Raw genomic sequence first — 25,303 nt, forward strand, 5'->3', positions numbered from 1 at the left:
GCCAAAATGGATGGGGACGCAGTATCGCCGTTCGTTGAAGGGAGTCGACCACAGCCAAATACATGTTTCGTCTACATTCTGACGTCATTTGCAACACTTGGTGGTCTTCTGTTCGGATATGACATCGGGATCGTGTCGGGGTCGATGTTGCTGATTCAACCGTATTTCCAACTGTCGACACTGTGGCAGGAGCTGGTTGTCAGCGGTACAATCATTGCGGCGGTGGTGTTTGCTCTGGTGGCCGGCGTCATGGCTGACTGGGTTGGGCGTAAAAAGACGATAATGTCTGCTAGCGTTGTCTTCGTGTTGGGGTCCGTGGTGATGGGTGCGGCGTCGTCGAAGGAGATGTTGCTGGCAGGAAGGATTGTCGTAGGGGTTGGAGTCGGTATGTCGGTATATTTCAAAATGCTTTTATGTCATCGAGGTTAATGAAAGCATATGTGTTCGTTACTTGAAAACAGGGTTTGTGTGAAAATTATTTAAATTTGGTTACTATTTAGACAACTAGCTTTGCACTTTATCAAATTCGATCTAATCAGTGGTTATCCTCTGTGAAACCCATTTCTGGTGTCCACGGCGTGATATTGTTGGAATATTGCTTAAAGCGGCGTAAAACTAAACTCAATCACTCACGAGAATCGATCTTCAGCAACCCATGTTTGTCATAACAGGCGACTAACGGGCTGAAGTCAGGTTGACACATGTCATCGTATCCCAGTTGCGTTGATCGATGCTCATGCTGTCTATCACTACGTTGTCTGGTCCAGACTCAATGATGTCCAGACCGCTGCCATATAGCTGGAATACTGATGAGTGCGGCGTTAAACAATACACATACAAATTGAAGGTAATATGGGCCTGTTGGGTTTCCGGTTCCCTGTAAAGCAATGGCTGTAGCACTGCAGGTGGACAATGATGAGAAAGTGGTGTCAGTATTTGGGTCCACAATTTTGAATCCTCCACATTTACCCCGTGTCAGGTCTGGCCTCTGTGGCTGTGCCGGTGTACGTGGCGGAAGCTGCCCCGAAACACATCCGGGGACGTCTGGTGACCTTGAACCAGCTCTTCATCACCATCGGGATCCTCATCTCCTCCATCATCGCCGGCGCCTTCAGCGAACTCCAGGAGACGGGGTGGAGGTGGGGACTGAAGGAGAGCATTAGGTTGGCTGGGAGCCATGCTTGGGGATTGTGTGGAGGGATGGGTGGATGGTGTACTACCCATCTTGGGCCGACATGAACTAATTTAGGTGGGATGGGTGGGAACAGGAAGACGATCTTGAAAAACGCTGTCTTTAGTGTCAATTAGGCATCCCACACCATGATTGTCAGTTTATATAATGGAGAGTTTTGTCATCTTTATCACCTATTTCAGTTGTTTACCAGAACTGAAGCAACAAGAGGGTTGGCAGACACAGTCCACAGTGTTCCTGAAGCTCATTAATCTGGACAGACGTGCACAATGCCTGAACCTATATTGTCTGTGTCAGTGAGGGTGTTGGCACTGGAGAGGTGTTCACCTTTTTCATCACTGTCTGGGGGCGGTTGGGTAGTCTAGTTGTTAACGCATTCGCTCGTCACACCGACGACCCGGGTTCGACTCCCTACATGGGTACAATGTGTGAAGCCCATTTCTGGTGTCCCCCGCTGTGATTTTGGTGGAAAATTGCTAAAAGCGACGTAAACTCACTCACTAGCGGGGTGTTCACCTTCTCCATCACTTGTTTTGTTGTTGTTTATCAACAGGTACATGTTAGCACTGGCGGGGGTGTTCACCTTCTCCATCACTTGTTTTCTTGTTATTTATCAACAGGTGCATGTTAGCACTGGCGGGGTGTTCACCTTCTCCATCACTTGTTTTGTTGTTATTTATCAACAGGTACATGTTAGCACTGGCGGGGGTGTTCACCTTCTCCATCACTTGTTTTCTTGTTATTTATCAACAGGTACATGTTAGCACTGGCGGGGGTGTTCACCTTCTCCATCACTTGTTTTGTTGTTATTTATCAACAGGTGCATGTTAGCACTGGCGGGGGTGTTCACCTTCTCCATCACTTGTGTTTTGTTGTTATTTATCAACAGGTACATGTTAGCACTGGCGGGGTGTTCACCTTCTCCATCACTTGTTTTGTTGTTGTATCAACAGGTGCATGTTAGCACTGGCGGGGTGTTCACCTTCTCCATCACTTGTTTTGTTGTTGTTTATCAACAGGTGCATGTTAGCACTGGCGGGGTGTTCACCTTCTCCATCACTTGTTTTGTTGTTGTTTATCAACAGGTACATGTTAGCACTGGCGGGGTGTTCACCTTCTCCATCACTTGTTTTGTTGTTGTTTATCAACAGGTGCATGTTAGCACTGGCGGGGTGTTCATCTTCTCCATCACCTGTTTTGTTGTTGTTTATCAACAGGTGCATGTTAGCACTGGCGGGGTGTTCACCTTCTCCATCACTTGTTTTGTTGTTGTTTATCAACAGGTGCATGTTAGCACTGGCGGGGTGTTCACCTTCTCCATCACTTGTTTTGTTGTTGTTTATCAACAGGTGCATGTTAGCACTGGCGGGGTGTTCACCTTCTCCATCACTTGTTTTTTGTTTATTTATCAACAGGTGCATGTTAGCACTGGCGGGGGTGTTCACCTTCTCCATCACTTGTTTTGTTGTTGTTTATCAACAGGTGCATGTTAGCACTGGCGGGGGTGTTCACCTTCTCCATCACTTGTTTTCTTGTTGTTTATCAACAGGTGCATGTTAGCACTGGCGGGGTGTTCATCTTCTCCATCACTTGTTTTGTTGTTGTTTATCAACAGGTGCATGTTAGCACTGGCGGGGTGTTCACCTTCTCCATCACTTGTTTTGTTGTTGTTTTATCAACAGGTGCATGTTAGCACTGGCGGGGTGTTCACCTTCTCCATCACTTCTGTTTTCTTGTTATTTATCAACAGGTACATGTTAGCACTGGCGGGTGTTCACCTTCTCCATCACTTGTTTTGTTGTTGTTTATCAACAGGTACATGTTAGCACTGGCGGGGTGTTCACCTTCTCCATCACTTGTTTTCTTGTTATTTATCAACAGGTGCATGTTAGCACTGGCGGGGTGTTCATCTTCTCCATCACCTGTTTTGTTGTTGTTTATCAACAGGTGCATGTTAGCACTGGCGGGGTGTTCACCTTCTCCATCACTTGTTTTGTTGTTGTTTATCAACAGGTGCATGTTAGCACTGGCGGGGTGTTCATCTTCTCTCCATCACTTGTTTTCTTGTTGTTTATCAACAGGTGCATGTTAGCACTGGCGGGGTGTTCACCTTCTCCATCACTTGTTTTCTTGTTATTTATCAACAGGTGCATGTTAGCACTGGCGGGGTGTTCATCTTCTCCATCACCTGTTTTGTTGTTGTTTATCAACAGGTGCATGTTAGCACTGGCGGGCCTGTTCACCTTCTCCATCACTTGTTTGTTGTTGTTTATCAACAGGTACATGTTAGCACTGGCGGGGTGTTCATCTTCTCCATCACCCGTTTTGTTGTTGTTTATCAACAGGTACATGTTAGCACTGGCGGGGTGTTCACCTTCTCCATCACTTGTTTTGTTGTTGTTTATCAACAGGTGCATGTTAGCACTGGCGGGGTGTTCATCTTCTCCATCACTTGTTTTGTTGTTGTTTATCAACAGGTGCATGTTAGCACTGGCGGGGTGTTCACCTTCTCCATCACTTGTTTTGTTGTTGTTTATCAACAGGTGCATGTTAGCACTGGCGGGGTGTTCACCTTCTCCATCACTTGTTTTGTTGTTGTTTATCAACACATACATGTTAGCACTGGCAGGGTGTTCACCTTCTCCATCACCTGTATTTTTGTTTATGAACAGGTACATGTTAGCACTGGCAGGGTGTTCACCTTCTCCATCACCTGTATTGTTGTTGTTGATCAACAGGTACATGCTTGCTCTGGCGGGGATCTTCGCCATCTTCCAGTTTACTGGATTCTTCTTTCTTCCGGAGAGTCCAAGATGGCTGATGAACAAAGGGCGTGGTGATTTAGCACGTGCAGTTCTCACACGTATCCGAGGTGGGGAAGACATATCGGTAGAACTAGCAGACATCCGTTCATCAGTGACTGACGCAAGCAGTACCACAAAAGGTAAGGTGACTCTACCTGATTATGTCAAAATAATCCCGTGTAGGTTTCTTTAGCAGCAAAGGGCTAATGTAACCTAGATGACCACGAGGAGATAAGCCATAACCTGTGGAATAAATTATTACACATTACAGTTCAGTTAACAGGGACCAGTTTTGTTATGCTTTTTTCCAATAATACAAGTGTCATAGAGGATACCATTTCAATAAGTTTCTGTAAAATTTCATATATTCAAACAACGCAAGTGTTTCAATATATATCCACAGTGCACCAAAATTCTATCCCCTTTGTCTGTTTAATGTGTTCAGCAATCATTCCGAGCGGTGTAGCCCTCTTATCATAAACCCCCCCTCCGGGGAGGTCCCTTGATTCTTAATGCTATCAGTAATTGCCAATCAACACCTCACTACGTCAGCGGATCTTACGTATGTACATGTGCATAGGTCAGTGACCTTGCATATCGTGGCGTAATGTCCCTGTGTATAAACCTGACTCATGGAGACCAATTCAAGTAGGGAAACCAGTCCGAGACGAGGCGACGAGACGGGCCCAGATCATCAACAGGAGCGGACGGATTGTGCGGCAGGAGGGGCGTCGGCCAAGGCCGTCGGCTCACCAACGACTACGTCGACGATGAAGAACCGCTGTCCGACTTCTGAATGTGTGTAAGTGACAGAGCGGGTCTCCTCATCGGGAACATTGGCCACTCGGTCCTGATGTGCGTTCTGTCACGTGATTTCCATCTTATGTTCCATTTCTACCATTATTCCCCAACCATAATAAACATGGCTGCTGCTGTCTTCAACTTCACACCTGACTTGTCTTCCGTCTCTTGTCCACCATCCTGAACTACCATCCGAGAGTAACCCCAACGAAGGACGCTCCTGGGCACAAGCATAGAAAAACGTGCCTATGTCACCATTGATGAATTTAATGCAGGTATCCCTCAGTCAGTTTACTTGACTAAAACCACTAGCTAGGAATAATATGTTTTCTAAATGTTCTCACATTTCAGTTTTCTAAATGAAGAAAAATGTTAATACCGCAGTGCATGCTGTTAGCACAATATGGATGCGGGCACCTAAATGTGCACGACAAGGATCTAACTCTGGAGGCTGGGACCATATGATAATCCAGGAGGAACTGCTTTCAAAGCCACGTCATCAGAATTAACACTGTTTGGGTTCCGGTTAGAGTAATACACCTTTGTTTTACGTATGTACACACCACTGTGCCAGAAGGCGACTCGGGCTTCTGCATCAACAGTGTTCCAATGCATTGTACTATCTACCTTACAGGTGGTCGACCGGTGATTCTCCGAGTGCTGTCAACCCCTCACGTGCGGAAGGCTCTGATGATTGGCGGGGGTCTGTCAGTCTTCCAGCAACTGTGTGGTATAAACACCGTAATGTGCGTTCTGCTCATCCATACATTTATCATCTTAGAAATATGCTTGAATATCATTTGGTGCCATCACCTTTCCTTTTATTTCGATAAAAGTTTGTTTCGAAAACTGAACAAGATCGTTTGAACTTAGGAAATACAAACAATGTCACGACACTAAACATCGCCAGATATATGTGAACACATACCTAGGATCATTTTGCATTTAATCTTTCCAATAATACGTCCGCAAGGATAACACCAGATGATTGAATGTCCGGCAGCACTGACAGAATATTTGTCCAAGGTGAGACCTTGGGCCGCGATCTTGGCTTCTAGTCAATGGAGTGTCATAGTCACATTTGTAAATTTTGAAAGCAGTGTTTCAAAGTACAGTTTTGTGGCTGTTTGGTTGGTTATTTTAGGCTGTTATATATTCTTCATAACTTCAAGCTTACAACAATTATCATGAAGAATTGTCTCAAGCCCACGTCAAGTAAAGGGCATTTTAGACAGAAGCAGCCTCTAGTATTATCCTATTTCGGTGCGTTTCAACATTTAAGGAAGTTTAACTGTTTTCATTGATGATCATTTAGTGTATAATGGCTATTTGTGAGACCTTTAAGGGACATATATTTTACATTGTCTACGACAATCAGTAATAGTAATGGTGGTTTTATTATACATAGATATCAGGTGGAAAGGTCAGGTACACGAAGAACATCTCAGATCGCAGTTTACAAAGATTGTAACAAAATAACAAGATACTTTGAAAGCAATTTCACCTGAAATGTCCGTTGTCTTTTGAGGCATAAAATGCTTTTGAAGGGTATCGGTGAGAAATCGTAAAATGTCGACAAGTGGCTCAATGTAACAAGATTGTTACCAAACGCACATTAATGTCCATATACTTGTTAATTCTGCATCTTAAAATGCATTAACATTTTGTTTCCAGCTTGACTGCATTTACCCCAGCTACAAATACTATGTAGTCGTATAACATGTTCTGGCCTGTTATGTCTTTATTATGTAAATTGTCAGGCAACAGAAGTATTCACTTGAAATGTGATTGGACAGACGAATGATCAAAACGTTACTTGTTTGAAAACAGTCAGGCAACAGAAGTATTCACTTGAAATGTGATTGGACAGACGAATGATCAAAACGTTACTTGTTAGAAAACAGTCAGGCAAACAGAAGTATTCACTTGAAATGTGATTGGACAGACGAATGATCAAAACGTTACTTGTTTGAAAACAGTCAGGCAACAGAAGTATTCACTTGAAATGTGATTGGACAGACGAATGATCAAAACGTTACTTGTTTGAAAACAGTCAGGCAACAGAAGTATTCACTTGAAATGTGATTGGACAGACGAATGATCAAAACGTTACTTGTTTGAAAACAGTCACCACAACACTGCAAACTAAAAGGTCAATAAAACAATAGTGGGACCCGTATCAGATACCTCACCATCAGATACACGTTGTTGTCTGATTTATGCACCGCCAACATCAATAAAGGATGGAGTATTTCTTGTCGCTGATCAGGTGTCTTTGGCAGTATATGTTGAAGTTGTTCGGGTATTCACAAAATAATTGATCAGTTATTGCTGAACTTGGGCCTTGGCTGGGGAATTTCGAGTCTGTGTTTAGTTGTTTAAAACTGGACAGAAATGGGGACCAGAATTCTGTGGAGTTGTTATCGTAAAGGTACAATGAACCAAACATACCAGGGTTTCTGTTTCCACGACAGCCTTGCACAAGAAAACTTATGTTCCCCTGCAGATACTACAGTGGTACGATTCTCAAGATGGCGGGGTTTCCGGTGAAGCACGCTATCTGGTTGGTTGTTGTGCCCAACGTCGTCAACTTCCTGGCTACGTTCATTGGCTTGTGGCTGGTGGAGAGGCTGGGCAGGCGACGACTTCTACTCATCAGTGTGTTCGGTAAGAGGATTGATCACAAACTTAGCTGATCACAGTTGATCATTGTTCGTCATCCATTGTTTCTATTGCTTTACGTCATAGTTAAGTGAAGTTCAGATGTTTGTATTTGTGACAAAACCATTTCCAAACTACAAAAAGTTCACAGTACGATTCATGAATTACTATCAAATAGGATAACACCAATTACGTAATAAGGTAAGCGTATCGAAGTCACCAGTCACAAACACATGTACAGGCAAGCCAATTATTCCCCTTTAAAAGCAAGGAAGTCAAAAAAGAACAAATAAGTCTAATTTGTAAATAGGCTTCACTTGTCTGCCACAACACTGTTTGAATGATTAACTGACGAATGTTGTTATCACTCCTGGGTAACAGTTGCATCATGCCCTTCGACATCTTCGTATAAAACATCAGATCGACAACCATATGGGTCTGAAGGATTAAAAACTTCTTCAAACAGACTGCAAGTGATATGATATATGATAAGAGTGAGAGAGTGAGTGTGTTGGGTTTTACGCCGTTTTAGCAATATTCCAGCAATATCACAGCGGGGGACACCAGAAATGATATGATACGATGGATCATGAATATTATTGACGTAGGGTAAATCTATCTAACATGGAACGCCATACTGAAGTTCTCACACTCTGCCGCCTCGTTCATTCCTGTGTATCCCTTACATATGGCAAGCAATATATGTACTTTCGTACGTGCGTGCGTATATGAGCGTGCCTGTGTGTGTTGGGATGGTGTAGGTGGGGTTGGTGTGGTCGAGGGTTCCAGTCGTCTAAGGCGCCGCTATTCGCAATGTGTTGTCTCCCTTTTACGTTAGCTTATTCTCGTGGGTTCCAATCCTAAATTCCCCCTGATCGAGGCTTGTCATCACTGTACCAGTCTATTATAGTGAAGTGGCTAGGTAAGACATGCATTACTTCGGGTTTTCCTCCCCATCAAGCTCCCACGCAGTATTGTAAATATGAACCACTCTCTTCAACAGGTGTGATTGTATCGTTGGCGACGCTTGCGATCGGCTTCCAACTGGCGTACGTTTACTCGCCTCGACTCAACCATGGGGCTACAAACTCTACATTGACAACATTCAGCGACACCAACATTACCACACAGCACCTCTGCCTGCAACCGTTCAGGTAAGTGTTCGTATCCTGTACCACGACATCTGCATAAGACTAATTGATGTCACCTGTCACCTGAAGTATGTCATAATTTCATAAACAGTGTTTTTTCACACCTAAACGGTGTGTGTCACACGTGACAGACGTAAATATGGCATGCACAATGTTTTCTGACACACAGGACATGTGAAGAGTGCATCCATCACATGGAGTGTGGCTTCTGCCAGAGCGGCACCAAGGAAGCGACCTGTCTCCCGGCCAGAGATGAAACAGCCTCACTGATTGGTCCGTGTAATTCAACCAGCGCAGGGGTGTCAGAATTCACGTGGGCTTATGGCTACTGTCCAAATGACTACACGTGGATATCGGTTGTCGGCATGACCATGTTTGTCCTTGCATTTGCACCGGGTAATTTTTCTGCTTTTTATTTTTCATTCACCCCAGACACTCAGGGGATAATATTATACTATCCCTCTTCTTCTTCTCTCTATTGGGGGCCAGTCGTCAAAGACGCAGCAAGTCCTTTTGTAGAGTTGTGTGGTCAAAAAAGTATATATTTGACCTGAAAAGAATCCAACAAGGTTTACGTTTTTGTGTGCAAATATAACGCGATCTCTGGTAGTACAAAACCTTTTTCGCAATGATTCATTAAAAACTGCCCCGGTGGAGTAGTCACAAACCCCAAGCATACACGCAGGCACAGGCATTGAGGCATGAATCACAGGCACAGCCCTTCTGACACTCTGGGTAATGCAGAAGGCTGCAGTGTTGGGGAGCCTTCATATTCTCCGGAAAGTTCTTGGTGGGTTCGACTAGGCAGCGTTTCCTGGGAGAAGTCCCATTCGCTGTCTGGGCTGCGTGTAGAGGGGGCAAGGGCCCTGAGCTGATGATGAGCCTTGCCAGCCTGACTGTGCCAGGATCACCCGAACCCTCTCTGCTGCATACTATCTTTAATCTGTAAAATATAATAATAATAATATAAAATGCAATAGCAATAATCATTTTCTGTTCCGGGTATCCCGGGGAAGGCTACCCGCATGGGTATATCGTGTGAAGCCCATGGGGGCCATCTCTGGTGTCCGCCCACCCCACCCCAAGAAGGGATATATTGCTGGAACTATAGCGACAAAATTTAATCCTTCTATTTATTGCACTTGGAATATATACAGAAAATACAGATGAGCTATTCTCAAAAATTTTCTTGGTTTGATGACACGCTATATTATCGCACGTTTCGTTGAGTTCTCCACACAGACCATTAACTTCATGCCGCATTAACTGTCATATAACACATGTTTGGTCTTGCATATATCAACCAGATGATGTATATGTTCATGTACAGGCCTGGGACCAATGCCTTGGACTGTCAACTCGGAGATATACCCACTGTGGGCGAGAAGCACGTGCAACTCGGTCACCACAGCCACTGTGTGGATATGTAATTTCATCGTGTCTATGACATTCCTCACCTTCACAGAACTCATCACCAAGCATGGTTAGTTACGCTCATCACACCATTAGCTGCACACGCAGAAACAGCATTGCGCAACTGGCATAAGTGAACAGTTGGCGCCAGTTGGAGTGTGTTACGTTCATATTTCATATTAACCAATATATTTTTAATATTACGCTTTATATATTCATAAACAGGTGTCTTGCATGTGTGTAAAGTGCTCGCCCACGTGAATTCTTTCAACTTATATTGTGAGAAGTTGACGATTATTTGATATTTATAAACTATCGGACAGAAGAAAGTTTACCGACTACACTTGGCCCCCAAAAATGAAGAAACTAAAAAATGTATGTGAAATTTATGATGATTATTTAACAAACATAAATCATTTTCCAGTAAAACGACTGAAAATTCATTGTGATGCTGGTCTTGCATTTGCCGCAATTAAAGGGGGGGGGGGGGGATTATAAATAACACAAATCAGAGTTCATTCAAAAAGTGCATAATGAGATAGAAGGCAGGAGACACGTCATCAATAGCGAGTCTGACCACCCTGAGCATCCAACACACATCTCCCCATTTACGTCGTCAGTCGACGGATGACGTCTGCAGGAATCCTGTTCCATCTGTTCAAGTTCCTGTCGGTTCTCTAGAGATGCCTCGGATGATCCCAGACATGTTCAAGGAGGTTCTGGCGAAGCGCTGGCCAAGGCAGAACGTTCACGTTAACGCTGTTCGGGGTATTCTCGAACAATTCTGGCGGTGTGAGTCATTGCGATGTCATGCTGCAGAATGGCCCCTCTTGGCTGTTGTCGAATAGAGGGAACCACAAAACGTCTCAATGCTTCATCCCTGTAACCCTGGGCAGTCAGATGGGCACTCACACACACTCACTCACATACACACACACGCGCGCGCTCATGCTTGCACTACAAAGTATCTTAAATTATTCACTATGCATACGAATCGTCTTAAAGTATGAGAGATACAACTGAATCAATCGGTGACATTTTATAACAGATAACAACAATTATATGATTAATTTAAAGCTTACAAATACGTTTTCAAGCGTCTGTGGTTTAATTCACTCTCCATTTTAACCCACATTATGTAGAGGATCATATTTCCGATATATTGTCTGTTGCCCTCAGGCACATTCTGGATGTTCAGCGGTGTCTCTGTGCTTGGCCTCATCTTTATCTACATCTTCCTCCCAGAGACGAAGGACAAGACCCTGGAGGAGGTGGAGGAGCTGTTCATGTCGCCGCAAAAGAAAGTCCATAGAAGGCTGTCACAAGGAGAGGAGGATGACTAATGTGCTGCCTTGTGATTTCAGAACAGACTAAATTGTTATAACTACAGTACTAATCGTAAGCATCTATATACAAATGTCAGTGGGGTCGAAATTTGCAGTGCAGAGGTTCCCTCGTTTGATCGTGAGTTCGAATTCCTAGATACACTAGGATTATTATCCTTGGGTTGTTAATACCATACCCCGTGCATGGCCTGCGTAGCTTTAGAACAACTTCATATAACGATAACATGAACAATACTTGTAATAATGGAACATTATCTGAGTCAACAACTAAGACATTTCCAGTCTACAGCTGAAATGACATTGTGTTCACGTCAAAGATCCGATTTCGGTTGTAAACACCGGTAACGTTTTCGAAGAGTTTTCTTTGCTTGTCTTGCAGTGACATTGCTCGAATATTGAAGCCGGGCATTATTATGAGCCAGTGTCATCCAGTATAAATAGCTCGTTTGAAGGCAATGTTCATGCATTATGATTGCCGTTACTGACAATGTATGAGATAATACGGAAATAATGTAATTCCATGAATATGTATGCACTTGTAGCTTGATAAGCTCAGATACATACAGATAACCTAGTTATATTTCCTTCAGTGCATGTTTCAATACAGATAACGTTTTTGTGCCTTTCCTTTTATATTTTGCGTACATTTCAGTGACGCCAGACACAGTCACAGTAAGCTACGCTTATAACACTCTTATACCAACACGCTTATAACGAACTGAGTTATGGTCCCGGCCACCGTATACTTTAGTTGCCTTGCGTTTAACGAAATGCAGTTATAACGAACAAATAAACGCGCAAAAACAATTGATGTAATCACGTCAATATACCACGGGGCATTTATGAACAGAATATCAAAACGTACAGCTGCATGGTTGAACTCGCACATCTGTTACACGCCTAAAGAGCGGAATATTTCTACGCGGAAATCAATACACGGCGTTATAACATACTTCTCCTGGTGAAACGTGAACACACAACCTTTAACCTCCAGGGTCTGACTTGTCCTGTCAGTCGATCACGGGACCAAGTAATCAAGCAGTAACATGTCGTGATGAGGGAAGAAAGTGATAACGCTGTCGGAGACGATCATGGACGAGAGGGGAGTGAGGCAGGGCGGGTTGCTAACTCCAAGTTTGTTTACGTGGTATCGCTATTCGCTACGCTCGGCGGCTTTCTTTTCGGCTATGACACAGGGATCGTTTCCGGGTCTATGCTCCTAATTAGGCCATATTTCAAGTTGGATACAATATGGACGGAGGTGATAGTAAGTGGGACGGTTGCCTCGGCGGCCGTCTTTTCGTTATGTGGAGGATACCTGGCAGATTATATTGGAAGAAGGCGAGCTATCATGGCGGCCAGTGTCGTGTTCACTGTCGGCGCTGTGGTCATGGGTGTTGCTCCTGATAAGGAGCTACTTCTGGTTGGGAGAATCATCATAGGAATCGGGATAGGTATGTTGTGTAGCTCACCTTTACATATATAACATAATTAGAAATTCTGGGCGTTTTTAATTTTGTGTGTATTTTTTAAATACTATTTGTATAATGCATATTTATGTACATACAACAGTACCGTTTATGAAAATACGTATAGAGATTACACATTGCAAGCTATACATTATCACAGGCAGATGACATGAAATCTCCAGAAATTCTGCTCGCGACTAGGGTTCTACAAGTTTATCAGTTAGTTACTTGGTCCAAAGAAAGTGTCTGCAAATACTTTTCAATAATATTCATTCTACATTTAGAAGTTTCTCTGAGCGACATCATCTAACATTTAACTCATTCTCAAAACACCCTACGCCGACCTTTCTCAGATCTATCCCCATGTCTCTGAATATATATAATTTAGGTAGAAACAAACAATTCAGTTTAAATTGAAAAGGAGCCCCAGTGAGAAGCGAGATCCTGAACATGAGGAAATCTAGACTTGCTTCAAATAGTGCTTGAACACTGCAGAAAGGGTTAGGAAAGGAAAGGAAAATAATTATGCAGTTCAGGGACTGAGAGACAGAATACCCATTGTCATCCCCTTGTCACTTCCCAACCCTCAATACCAAATAACACCCCCGTCCCCCCGGCATGTGCCATTTGACGTCACTTTCGCCTGTTGACATAAAGTTTGTGTGATTATCAAATTAAAAATGCATGATGTTGTTATATAGATTAAATATTTAATCAGGGACTCTGTATACAGTTCGTCGCCATAACTACCAAAACTAACTACAATATCTACTCATAATGAACACTCAATCTATTGCCATGATGGCTCGGCCATTTTCGTCTCACATGACATTTGAAATGAGATGGTATTTATTATGTTAGCAGTGGGACATTGTTTTGCATTCAGTCAGTTCTCTATTTGACCTTAGCAACTTCGACCAAAGTGAAATGTGTGATTTATTCTAGGTTTGCCGAGGCATTTGCTTATGAAATGGAATGAAATTTCTTACATGAGTTGTAGAAAATGGGATCTATCACATGTTCGGGATTAATTTATGTTTCCTTCACATTCTATATTTACCATTATTTACCTGTCACTGTCACGTGCTTCTTAATTCTTCCAAAATGCATTTTCTCTCACTGTAAATATCTCGACAAGACCAATGTAGCTGACATTTCACGTGTTCTTTTCTTGAAATTTTCCCACCTTAAAATATGAACGTACATATAACACTGTTTAAGTGAGGGAATCCTGCAGGTATTGCAACGAGCACGGTTCCCAGACACCACTTTATGTTGGGTTGTATGTTATAGTCCGTTTGATTTCATTTGAGACCGTTGAATTGCTCACTAACACAAAATCTAATAATTACAACAAAACCAAATTTTGCACAGTCACATGAAATCGTCAGACCAACTCTGATGATTTGTCTCATAATTTTGGACACCCGAATAAAAAGTTGTTTTACAAACGATCAATATTTTGTTGTCACTTTTCGCTATTTCTTACGAGGGGGGACCACTTGCTGGTAAAACAGCCAGGTGTGCGAGTTATATGTGTGAAATTGAAATTTCCCTGCACACACTTGTTGATTACCTGGCTGTTCTACAGCTATCTGATCAGCCATTCCATCCACAAGACCATGAGCGTTTTGTTAAAAAAAGAGTTTCAGAAACCCGCTGCCACATTCACTACATCTTTTAACAGTATTGCTTTTTACAATATATATTTAGGTAGGATTATATTCGGGGTGAATAAAGGATCCATGAATTGCGGATATTTGCACAAACCATTTAGCAAGGGGCACAACTCTTGACAGCTTGTTGCGGTCAATTAGCTGGTCGCCCCATGTTCTCCAGTTCGGCTGAGATATGACAGAATATACACCATGTCTGCTTGTCAGGGTTTGCATCGGTGACAGTCCCCGTGTACGTGGCGGAAGTGGCCCCCAGGAACACCCGGGGGATGCTGGTGACCTTGAACCAGCTCTTCATCACCATCGGCATCCTCATCTCCTCCATCATCGCCGGCGCCTTCAGCCACCTTCCTGACACGGGGTGGAGGTGATTAGAATTATAGAAATTTCAATATTAAAAGTTGAATCACCTTTTCAGTATCCCGTTGTCACTTTCAACATTGTAACTTTTGATATCTTTGCTGGACACAGACTCTCAATTTCCCCCGTCATCAGTTAATCATTGTGATGCGGTTGTCGCACCAAAGTACAATGCAGTTGTCGCAGTAACAATGTCGTTACCGGTGCTCTGAGGTCCTGTAGCACTGTTAACGGAACACCTGACGCCCTGTAGCAATTCTGTTGACGTTGTGACGCCCTGAGCCAATGCGGACAGACGTTATGACGTCGTGCAGCAATGTTGTTGACGATGAATCGTATTGCAGCCAAGCTCTTAACACCGTGACGCCATGTAGCAATGGTGTTGCTGGAATCATGATGGTGGAAGCACTGCTGTTGACGCTGTGACGCCATGTAGCAATGGTGTTGCTGGAATCATGATGGTGGAAGCACAGCTGTTGACGCTGTGACACCCTGTAGCTAGGACGTTTATCCTATGACGTGGAGCAGCAATGCTGCTTTGGACGCTGTGGCGATCAATGCCGTGAATATTGTAACGCCCTGTTGGACTGCTGTTGCCACTGTCAATGTCTTTTTCATCTGTGACGCTATGTAACAATATTGTCCTAACGCCCTGCATCAAATATGTTGATGGTGGCTTACCGTGACAATGGTGTTTACGCATTTGACAATCTGTAGCAATGATGTTGACAATGGTACATTGTACCAATGGTGTTGACAATGGTGCATTGTACCAATGGTGTTGACAATGGTGCATTGTACCAATGGTGTTGACAATGGTACATTGTACCAATGGTGTTTACAATGGTGCATTGTACCAATGGTGTTGACAATGGTACATTGTACCAATGGTGTTGACAATGGTACATTGTACCAATGGTGTTTACAATGGTGTTGACAATGGTACATTGTACCAATGGTGTTGACAATGGCGCATTGTACCAATGGTGTTGAACCAGTAACGTCCTGTAACATATCGTTCACGTTTGGGCGCCCCTGCATAGCTGTAAAGGTTGTCATGCCCTGTAGCAGTTCACGCGTCAAAGCGATGTGCTATACAGTTAAATTCCGCGTTAAACGTGCATGCAGAATGAACCAGGGAATGCGTAGCATTAACTACTGTAGCTCTGATACAAGTGAAGTGAGGCAAGCAGGCTGGAATTAGATTTCTTATCAAAGGCAGTAGTACACTCAACTCTGAAAGAAACGCGAATCCTTTTTGGCGATGTCGTTTTACGTGCTAGAGATCAGGTGTCTCACTTTGAGATTGTGGGTTCGAATCCCGAATATGATTCAACCCCCAAATTACTACAATGGCTACTTTCATGGCTATCTATATTAACATCAGATCTAGTGTCAGATCACAGTGTCGTCGTAACTTTGGCAGACCAAGCACTGAAGAAAGGTTTCTATACTGTTTATAGCAAATTAATGTTACCACTTCAAATAATCAGAGGGAAACATCGCGTTTCTTTTGGAGCTGAGTGCACTAGTTTGTGCCATGTATATCACTGTTTCTGTAGGGCTTCAGGTTTCGAGTGTTGTAATGTGAAATTGTTATGTATCATAATGCATAATTCATGCAACATGCAGAGTGGAATTATGAAGAAAAGGTCCTAGTATGTAGTATAATGCATTTGCGACCCTGTGATCCAGTGTTAGCTATAGCCTCTGATCGAGGTCGAGGTTGACATTGCCTTTCTGAGCGATAAGAACATGCGCTGGTCGCCAAAACACCCCATGCAAACTTTCTAACTCTCATATTGTTCGTACACAGTAGATACCCTTCTGTAAGTCACGTTCATCCTCTATAACCAGATGTTATAACAAGGTGATATACTGATGTTGTATAACATGTGCTGGAACTAGGCTTTATAACGAGGTGTGTTTCTGTGTTTCACTAGGTACATGCTGGGGCTGGCTGCTGTCCCCGGTATTGTACAGTTTGTGGGGTTCCTCTTCCTCCCCGAGAGTCCCCGATGGATGCTCGATTCAGGGAACGAGGGAAAGGCTCGTGAAATCCTCGTGCAGATTCGCGGAACGTTGGATGTCGAGGAGGAAATGACGGCCATTAAACAGAAACTGGAGGAATCCAGGAAAGCCTCTTCAATCAGTGAGATCTCAAACATCGTTCATTCAAAGGACAAATCATAACACGCCATGTTAATGAAAGAGATGGAAAGCAATGACTCAAAACAGAAGTTCAATGTCAAAGAAATACCAAAATTTCAAAAGCAAAGTAATTTCTACAAATTTGGCATCACATTACATATATGTTATGAATGTTCATGACGTTTGTGGTTCGTTATGGAGCGTCAGACGCTGTCAGCGCTAATTCAATTGTTCTTCTTGTTATATCATTTCCCGCCGTGATATTGCTGGAATATTGCTAAAAGCGGCGTAAAACCCAACTCACTCACTCACTCACTGTTATATCATTTAACCAAATCTGTTTTACGAAAGGTGACTTCATATGACTCACCTGGATTATAAATACGTTGACTAACCCTGAATATTGGATAACAGCTAACTGTACGCTCTTGTATCAGTGTTGCCAAATGCTTTCAAATAGGCAATCAATCGGGACACGCATGCATACTCTATAATTCCTCTGGTTTTATCAAAGTTTGATAAAACAGCGACACATCTGTCCTTGCGAACATTACTGTAGTAGTTAAACAGTTCTCTCTTTCTTGGCGACGTCACCCAATATGTCTGTCTGACACACAGCATTAGCTGTTGGCAGGCTGATGTTAGCAGCGGGTCGTTTTTCGTTATTCGTTTTACAAATAACGCAAAACATGCTAGCAGCGGGTTCGTTATTCAAAGGCGGAAATGAAACATTTAAAGTGGTGTGGTCATACACACTGAAACTAAACAAAGACCAAAGTTCCTTTTACGGGTGTACCACAGCGCCCGAGCTGGTTAGTTATTGCGCTTATTATTGAAAAAACTTAGAACACACAACTGTAGATGTTTCATGTACAGCACGTAACTTCAATTTTTGCAAATGTAAAGTCGTCAAAGGTTTTGTGTTAACAGCCGGGTTGAGGAAAGAATATATGTGAAAATTGGAGCTTTTATGAACGGATTCAGTCCCCAAAACACCTGCAAAGACAGCAAGGTAGCAGCTTCGGTCAGTAAGCGTTCGTAGCTACGCTAATCGCAGGCCTATGATAAGTTATAGGCCGTGACTGTGTATAGGCTTTGTAGTGGTCTGACTGTACCACCATACACGAGATATTGACCTTATACCCATGTTTCAGACAACGGGTGTACCCTGAGCCAGGTGCTCACCACCCCCCACGTCAGGCGGAGTCTGTTTGTCGGTGCCGGGCTCCAGTTCTTCCAGCAAGTCTGCGGCATCAATACCGTTATGTAAGTTCAGACGTCAGTAGCTTCACCCTCCATCAGGGGCAGTCTGCTTCAGAATACATGTACAATGCTTCTGGGTGTATTGGGGATGGGGATCATTTGACATGCCGGATGTCCCCAAAAATTGTTAAAAGGAACGCCTTTTGTAACAGAACGTCGCTCAGAAAGATTTGAAATGTTTGAACATTTTGTATTCCAATTGCTTCAAAGTGTAATAAAAAATTTCGGTCGCAAACGTTTTAAACTTTTATCTGAAAATTTTGTTTTTACAAAATTATTTACCGCCTACGTGATGTAGTGGTTAGAGCGTCCGCCCGGAGAGCGGAAGGTCGCGGGTTCGATCCCCGACCGCGTCATACCAAAAGACGTTAAACTATGGCGCACTTGTTGGTCCCTGCCTGGCGCTCGGCATTAATGGGTACAACAAGGACTGGTCGGCTCGGAGTCAGTATAATGTGTCTGTGTGGGGTATTCATGCTTCACTGCCGCATGGTATCTCAGTGGGCTAGCACTATAAAACCAGCTTAAGTCTGGGCTAGTACAAGCAGCCGCACATACACATACACACGCATGCACGTCGTCATATGAGCGAAATATTCTCAAGCACGACGTTAAACCCAATTTCACCTCACCTCACAAAATTATTTGATGATTGATAAATTGAGAGAAATTCGTTTTATGTCGGTTATGTAACGCATATATCAACACAGAGGGAGATTTGATACAAGGTGTATACTCATCACTGGTTGTCCAATATTCCAGATACTACAGTGCGACCATCATGGTGATGGCGGGGTTTCCTGTGCGATATGCCATCTGGCTAGTTGTGGCACCCAACGCTGTCAACTTCCTCGCCACCTTCATCGGCATGTACCTCATCGACAAGCTGGGCAGGAAGGTGTTGCTTCTATGCAGCTTCGTGGGTAGGTAGAGGAGTAGTTTGGAGGTGGTTATTGAGGGGATGTGTGACTGGGGGAAAGAGGGGGTGAAGAAAACATTGCATTGAACAGTGAAACAGTGATGAGATTGAACACAGGTGACTTTGGGCACAGAAGGTGTTGAGCAATTATTCAAAGAAATTTCACTCATTACTCACGTATTAAATGTGAATATTAGCAGAACATAACTCCAGATTCAAAGACAGGTGAACAGTTAGTATTTTGTCAAGTCAACATGGGCAGCAATGCAGGCTTCAATGCGGCGGAGCATACTACTGATGAAAGAAGTTAGAAAGTCGTGGTCCATGCTGTCCCAATATCGGACCACCTCTTCTTTCATGTCAGCAATATTTGTCAGATTTTTCTTATTGACACTTTCCTTCATATGTCCCCAAACATTTTCTATTGGATTTAGGTCAGGGCTATAGCTTGGCCAATCTAATAATGTCATATTTTGGGTCCGAAACCAGGCCTGTGAATGCTTTGAACGATGTTTTGGGTCGTTGTCCTGCTGGAAAATCCAAAACTTTCCATAGAACACGTGAGCAGATGGAAGTAAATGTCCCTCGAGAATATCTGTGTACCGCTCACTGTTCATATTCCCTTCAAATACACAGAGGGGCGTTGCCCCTAACACAGATATGCCACACCACACGTAGACTAAGGCTTAGTCTCTGAATATATATAATTTTGATAGTAACAAACAAGCCCATTTATATTGAAAAGGAGCCCTAGGGAGACCAGAGATTCAGAACCTGAGGAAATCTAGACTTGCTTTATTTATGGCTTTAGCACTGCAGAGAGGGCTTGGCAGTAGGGAAATTAATGTGGTTCAGGGACTGAGACAGACTACACCACACGTTAAATTTCGGACTGTACTTTGGGCGCTGATACAAAGGTTTTTCAGTTTATTTGGTTCAGAATTTCAGTGGATTAGGAAACAGCCACACAGAACTTTCATCTAAGAAAATCACATTGTCCCAGTTGAAATTTCTTTGCTGTAAACACCAGTTCAACCTTCGCTCCTTTTGTTCATGTTTCATGATCGGTGATGGAATTCCTCGACTTTTCTGCCAACCCATTGCATGCAGCTCAGTTCTAATTGTCTCCTTACAGACAGCCACAGTCCCTCTATCAATCATATCCAGCCTTACGTTTTTTAAACTCCTTCGTTTGCTTTTAGAAACAAGAATACCAAGCCGCCTCTTGTCACCGACAGTCAATTTTCAGGGCCTACCTGCGCCTCCCTGGTGCTCAGTGCCATATCCATTTGCAATATTTTTCAAAACACGATAAACAGTGGACAAAGGGATGCCTGTCCTACTTGAAATCACTTTAGCTGATCTGATGTCCTTGATATAATACTCTAAAATCAACTTCCTCTTCTCTTAATCATCATACTGAGGATCACTGAAAATGTCGTCTGCTAGCAAGTAAACAAAGGGGGATAACTCTTCACAAACTAATGAAAAAGGATTAACGGAGTTGTCTCTCTTGAATGAAACCAGGCACTTGATAGCTGGTCAAGGTTGTTTATACTAGAAATCCAATTAAACATATTCCTAAAATTCTCAATAAATTCTGGTCATACTATACAGTAATTGCTGTAATCAGCAAGCAGCGATGTAATAAATTTAGTTGGGCGAAAAAAATAATCCTTTCACATAACATATTATAAAATATAAAATTTCTAATTAATAAGGATCCAATTTATTTTAAAAAACATGCTTCAGGTGTGTTCATCTCTCTTGGTGTCCTGGCTACCGGCTTTCAACTCGCCGCCATTAATTCTCCATCAATCAACGTCACGGAGACATTCAACAATGAGACCTATACCGGCGCTTGTAACAAACTGTACAGGTAACCTCTACATAGTTTAGGGGTGTTGGGGTAGCATAGTGGTTAAAGCGTTCGCTCGTCACGCCGAAGGCCCGGGTTCGATTTCCCAAATGGGTACAATGTGTGAATCCGATTTCTGGCGTCCCCCGTCGTGATATTGCTGGAATATTGCTAAAATCCTCCTCAGTGTGTAACAGGCTGACAGCACATATTTAGTGAATGTCCCTGTGACCGAGACATGAGTCAGCCACAGTTAACAGCGTTTGTTTCATGTCGTCAGCAACTGCGATCAGTGCACCACGAACACCGACTGCGGCTTCTGCTATGACGTCTCTACAGATGGTTCCTGTCTTCCTGTTGATTCTAACGACAATGGTCGCTCATTGGTTGGTCGGTGTAATGCAAGTGACCAATCAGTGTCCAGCTTCACGTTCGCCTACGGATATTGTCCTAACAACTATTCATGGATGCCTGTCCTTGGGATGGTGCTCTTTGTGTTCTCATTTGCACCAGGTAAGAACCAAAGTGTATTTTCTAACGTAATAATTTCAGGTGTAATGTTTCATATGTTAAGTATTCCATATACTGATATGATAAAGAAAAAGACTCCATGCTGCTGCCACCCTTTGGCTGGAATATCGCCGAGTGCGGCGTTAAACAAACAAATCAGATTCTGTGTTGCGTGTGATCGAAGCATGTCGTTACTATTCTGCCTGAATATCAGTCGTAGTCTCAGCTCCACGTGGAATACACAATATTACATAAATTCAAGGAGCCAGATGTTTTGCATTCTTCTTACATTATCATATTATTTCAATTTATATAAACATTTTGATTTCTATTTGTTAAAATCAGGAAATCTTACCGCTAGTATGATCTGATATTTTGTCCTAGACTATACATCGTATATCAGACAACGATACTGACCATGTTCTGGTCATGTTTTCAAGGTCTTGGACCAATACCATGGACCGTGAACGCGGAGATATATCCCCTGTGGGCACGTGGCACGTGCACGGCCATTGCAGGAGCCACAAACTGGTCATTCAATCTGCTCATCTCCCTCACGTTCTTGACCCTCACAGAGGCCATTACAAAGTATGGTGAGTTGAAGGCCTGCATTGCCATGTAGTGTGTCACCGTCTGTCGAAACCCCCACCCCCCAACCCCTTTCAAAATTCCAGGATCCGCCCATGCAACACCTCGGAAAGTTCTGACTGACATTTGTTCAGATGATGACGTCACGAAATGGCGGTCATAAAGGTTTTGAGTTTAAGGTTTGTCCCCATTGTGATCGCCATTTTGTGGTATCATGGCATCGTAGGACACGGATGTAATATCGCCTGATTACTCCCTAGGGATGTGTGGCGTCACTACTAATGGTGTATCCTACTTTTGTATGACGGAGTGAAATATTGTTTAAATTAGTAAGGGTACTCGCAACTGCTCTCACTCTCGTCCCAGTAGGGGCAGTATGATTACCTTATGGTTAAGTGCTTTCAGAACATAAATACTGGTCGTTAAGAATAACTCGGTCATGAATGGTTAGGTATTCTTGCCATACAGTTAACAGATCATGACATTGAAAACAATATCAGTAAACTGTATATCAATGTAAACACGTCATGAGGGTAACTGAAGATCGAACTGTTGATTCATTGATAGTATATAATCATGGATTGATTAGTTTATCTTATCAATGAGACTTGATTTCATGTCTTACAGGAACGTTCTGGCTGTATGGAGGCATGTGCGTGGTAGGCTTTATCTTCGTGGTCATATTCCTCCCAGAGACTAAAGACAAAAGTCTTGAAGAAGTGGAACAGCTGTTTATGACTTCCGGGTCCCGTGAGGAGAGGATTCACTTTTTGCACGCAGACCAACTGAGCAAGCAATACATGACAGGAGACAAGGAAACAGCGTTAGGGTCAGATGCTTGACACAACTGTTAACTTTAGTGCCCAACTCATTACGTATATGTCTGTGATAGGAAATGGTGTGACCATATATTTTACAGATGTCTATTTCTATATCAGTGTATATATGTATATAGCATTGTTGTTGCATTTACAATGCCAAAGAGAACTGTTTCAGGGTATCGATGGAGAAAGGCTGTGCTCCCACTGTGATCCCTGTTTTATGAAGGGGTCACACCTTGAGCATCCCTGGCTCAGAAACGAATGCAATATTTGATACCGGGACCATCATCGTGACGAAACCAGTGCGTTCCGGAGTCGAATCAACTCCAATTAGAGTTTAGCGAATAATTGGTTGAAAACAAAACACATGTCTGAACAGATATTTTTTTGAAGTAATTTCTTATAGGATGTTAATAGGTAACGTATGTTGACAATTAAACATAACATTTATTATAATTATAATGATTATAATGACTAACTTCTTTGAGTAATCACTAATTCCAGTCCTAGTGATCCTCGTGTCCACACGTTTTCTAAATCAGCCTCCATTTGACAAATTACTTTCAGTAATGTAGACAACATTGAAAGTGGTATGTGTTTGTTAAAGCTCTCTCTCGCATAGTTACCATAACTTCGACAACAGCTGGAGCAGACTGATACAGCTATGTATATCAGTGCTTACAATCCTAACGGTAAACAGTATAGCTGGGTGTCATGGAAAATTCCATTCACATGTTGGCACTGCAAGCCGACGCTCTGGCCAATCACTTGGCTAATTACTGTTTGAAAGAATCCATGTTTATGTACAGTGATGTTGAATGTTCGAGCTGATATCAAAAGCTGATGTCAAATCATGATTATTGCTAGAGAATGTTGCGATAGTTAATGCTTGTGACAATATTTCACTGTATGTAAATTATGTTAGGCTAAAATCGTTTTGATACAAACGTCTCAGCCGTTCGTCATTGAGACATTTTATCCCCACAGCCTTCACGGTGGACACCCCACTCTCACCTCACCCACCACGGTTCTATCCCCACAGCATTCACGGTAGACACCCCACTCTCACCTCGTCCACCACGGTTCTATCCCCACCGCCTTCACGGTAGACTCTCCACTCTCACCTCACCCACCACGGTTCTATCCCCACAGCCTTCACGGTAGACACCCCACTCTCACCTCGTCCACCACGGTTCTATCCCCACAGCCTTCACTGTAGACACCCCACTCTCACCTCGTCCACCACGGTTCTATCCCCACAGCCTTCACGGTGGACACCCCACTCTCATCTCTCCCACCGCGGTTCTATCCCCACAGCCTTCACGGTAGACTCTCCACTCTCATCTCGTCCACCACGGTTCTATCCCCACAGCCTTCACGGTGGACACACCACTCTCCCCTCACCCACCACGATTCTGTTTCCCGTAGAAGTCACACCACACTCACAAACCGCGTCAACCATGCCTCTATTCCCGACAGTGTTCACGGTGGTCACGTCACTCACCTCGTCTCCCATTGGTTCTCTTCCCCTACACAGGTCTTGGTGGGCACCTCACTCACTCATTGAACAGGTCACTTATGTATTCATGTATATTGTTTTTATCAGGGTACCACGTCATCCCGTCGCTAGAATCGGGTAGATATTGTCGATGCTGATACGCTCACGTTGTCCATCTCATGTTTTGACATATATCATGTTTGGCCATGGGGTAATAGCAAATATCAAGTATCATATAAATGTGTATGTCTGTCAAAGGTGGTCCTGGTTGCTGCTGCTGTGAATTGTCATCATTACACTTTAACCTTCAAGTACAACTTTAATAACCTTGTTAAATACAACACGGTTGAACCTATCCAGCAAGCCCATATCATCCACTAAAGCAGCATTCTTGATCATCCATTTGGACACGACAACTGCTGATCCCCAACTTTAAGGAAGCGGAACTCTTATATGTTCTCGTTACCTGCAAGGTTTCATTGGTCCTGGGTTCAGCTTGATCTGTACCATTGGATTGTCACACTACGGACGTACTCATGGTGGTACTAACTTGACCTTTGCTTAGTTTAAACTGACACTGCAGCATACTGTTGAACACTCACTAACTCTAAGAGACTCACAACCAGCGGAATCATTGACATTGTCACTTGGTCAAACCTTGAATAAAGTGTATGAAAACATCAACGTGTGCCGTGTTGTATTCAGTTTGACAAATGATTCCTTCACTCACACCTTCCTCCTCCCGAGGCCCAACGCTGGCATCCTATAACATTCGGGGTAAACCGCCACAAGATGCTAACTCGGTATGAGAAAGAAGAAAAC

The 25,303-nt window shown here is 43.2% G+C and overlaps 1 protein-coding gene across 1 annotated transcript; it reads left to right on the forward strand.

Annotated features, from left to right (window-relative positions):
- LOC124253021 lies at positions 1-25,165 on the forward strand. Its single transcript, XM_046686737.1, has 19 exons — positions 1-385; positions 980-1,139; positions 3,931-4,136; positions 5,432-5,543; positions 7,304-7,464; positions 8,462-8,612; positions 8,779-9,005; positions 9,940-10,092; positions 10,704-10,814; positions 11,202-11,326; positions 12,423-12,822; positions 14,721-14,880; positions 16,817-17,025; positions 18,179-18,290; positions 19,050-19,210; positions 20,959-21,085; positions 21,345-21,577; positions 22,015-22,167; positions 22,790-25,165. Exons 1-19 carry the CDS (start codon positions 7-9, stop codon positions 23,002-23,004), a joined length of 3,555 nt encoding a protein of 1,184 aa, XP_046542693.1. The 5' UTR covers positions 1-6; the 3' UTR covers positions 23,005-25,165.
- The last annotated feature ends 138 nt before the right edge of the window (positions 25,166-25,303 follow it).

The sequence above is a fragment of the Haliotis rubra genome, unplaced genomic scaffold (genome assembly GCF_003918875.1).
Source record: "Haliotis rubra isolate DU_JTF1 unplaced genomic scaffold, ASM391887v1 Scf53, whole genome shotgun sequence".
NCBI classification, from domain to species: domain Eukaryota; kingdom Metazoa; phylum Mollusca; class Gastropoda; order Lepetellida; family Haliotidae; genus Haliotis; species Haliotis rubra.

Excerpts from the sequence above, each read along its gene's own strand:
- LOC124253021 (XM_046686737.1), top strand. The coding sequence starts at position 7 with ATGGATGGGGACGCAGTATCGCCGTTCGTTGAAGGGAGTCGACCACAG. Across the intron at positions 9,006-9,939 it reads TGTCCTTGCATTTGCACCGG|GCCTGGGACCAATGCCTTGG; the intron begins GTAATTTTTCTG and ends GTTCATGTACAG. Across the intron at positions 22,168-22,789 it reads AGAGGCCATTACAAAGTATG|GAACGTTCTGGCTGTATGGA; the intron begins GTGAGTTGAAGG and ends CATGTCTTACAG.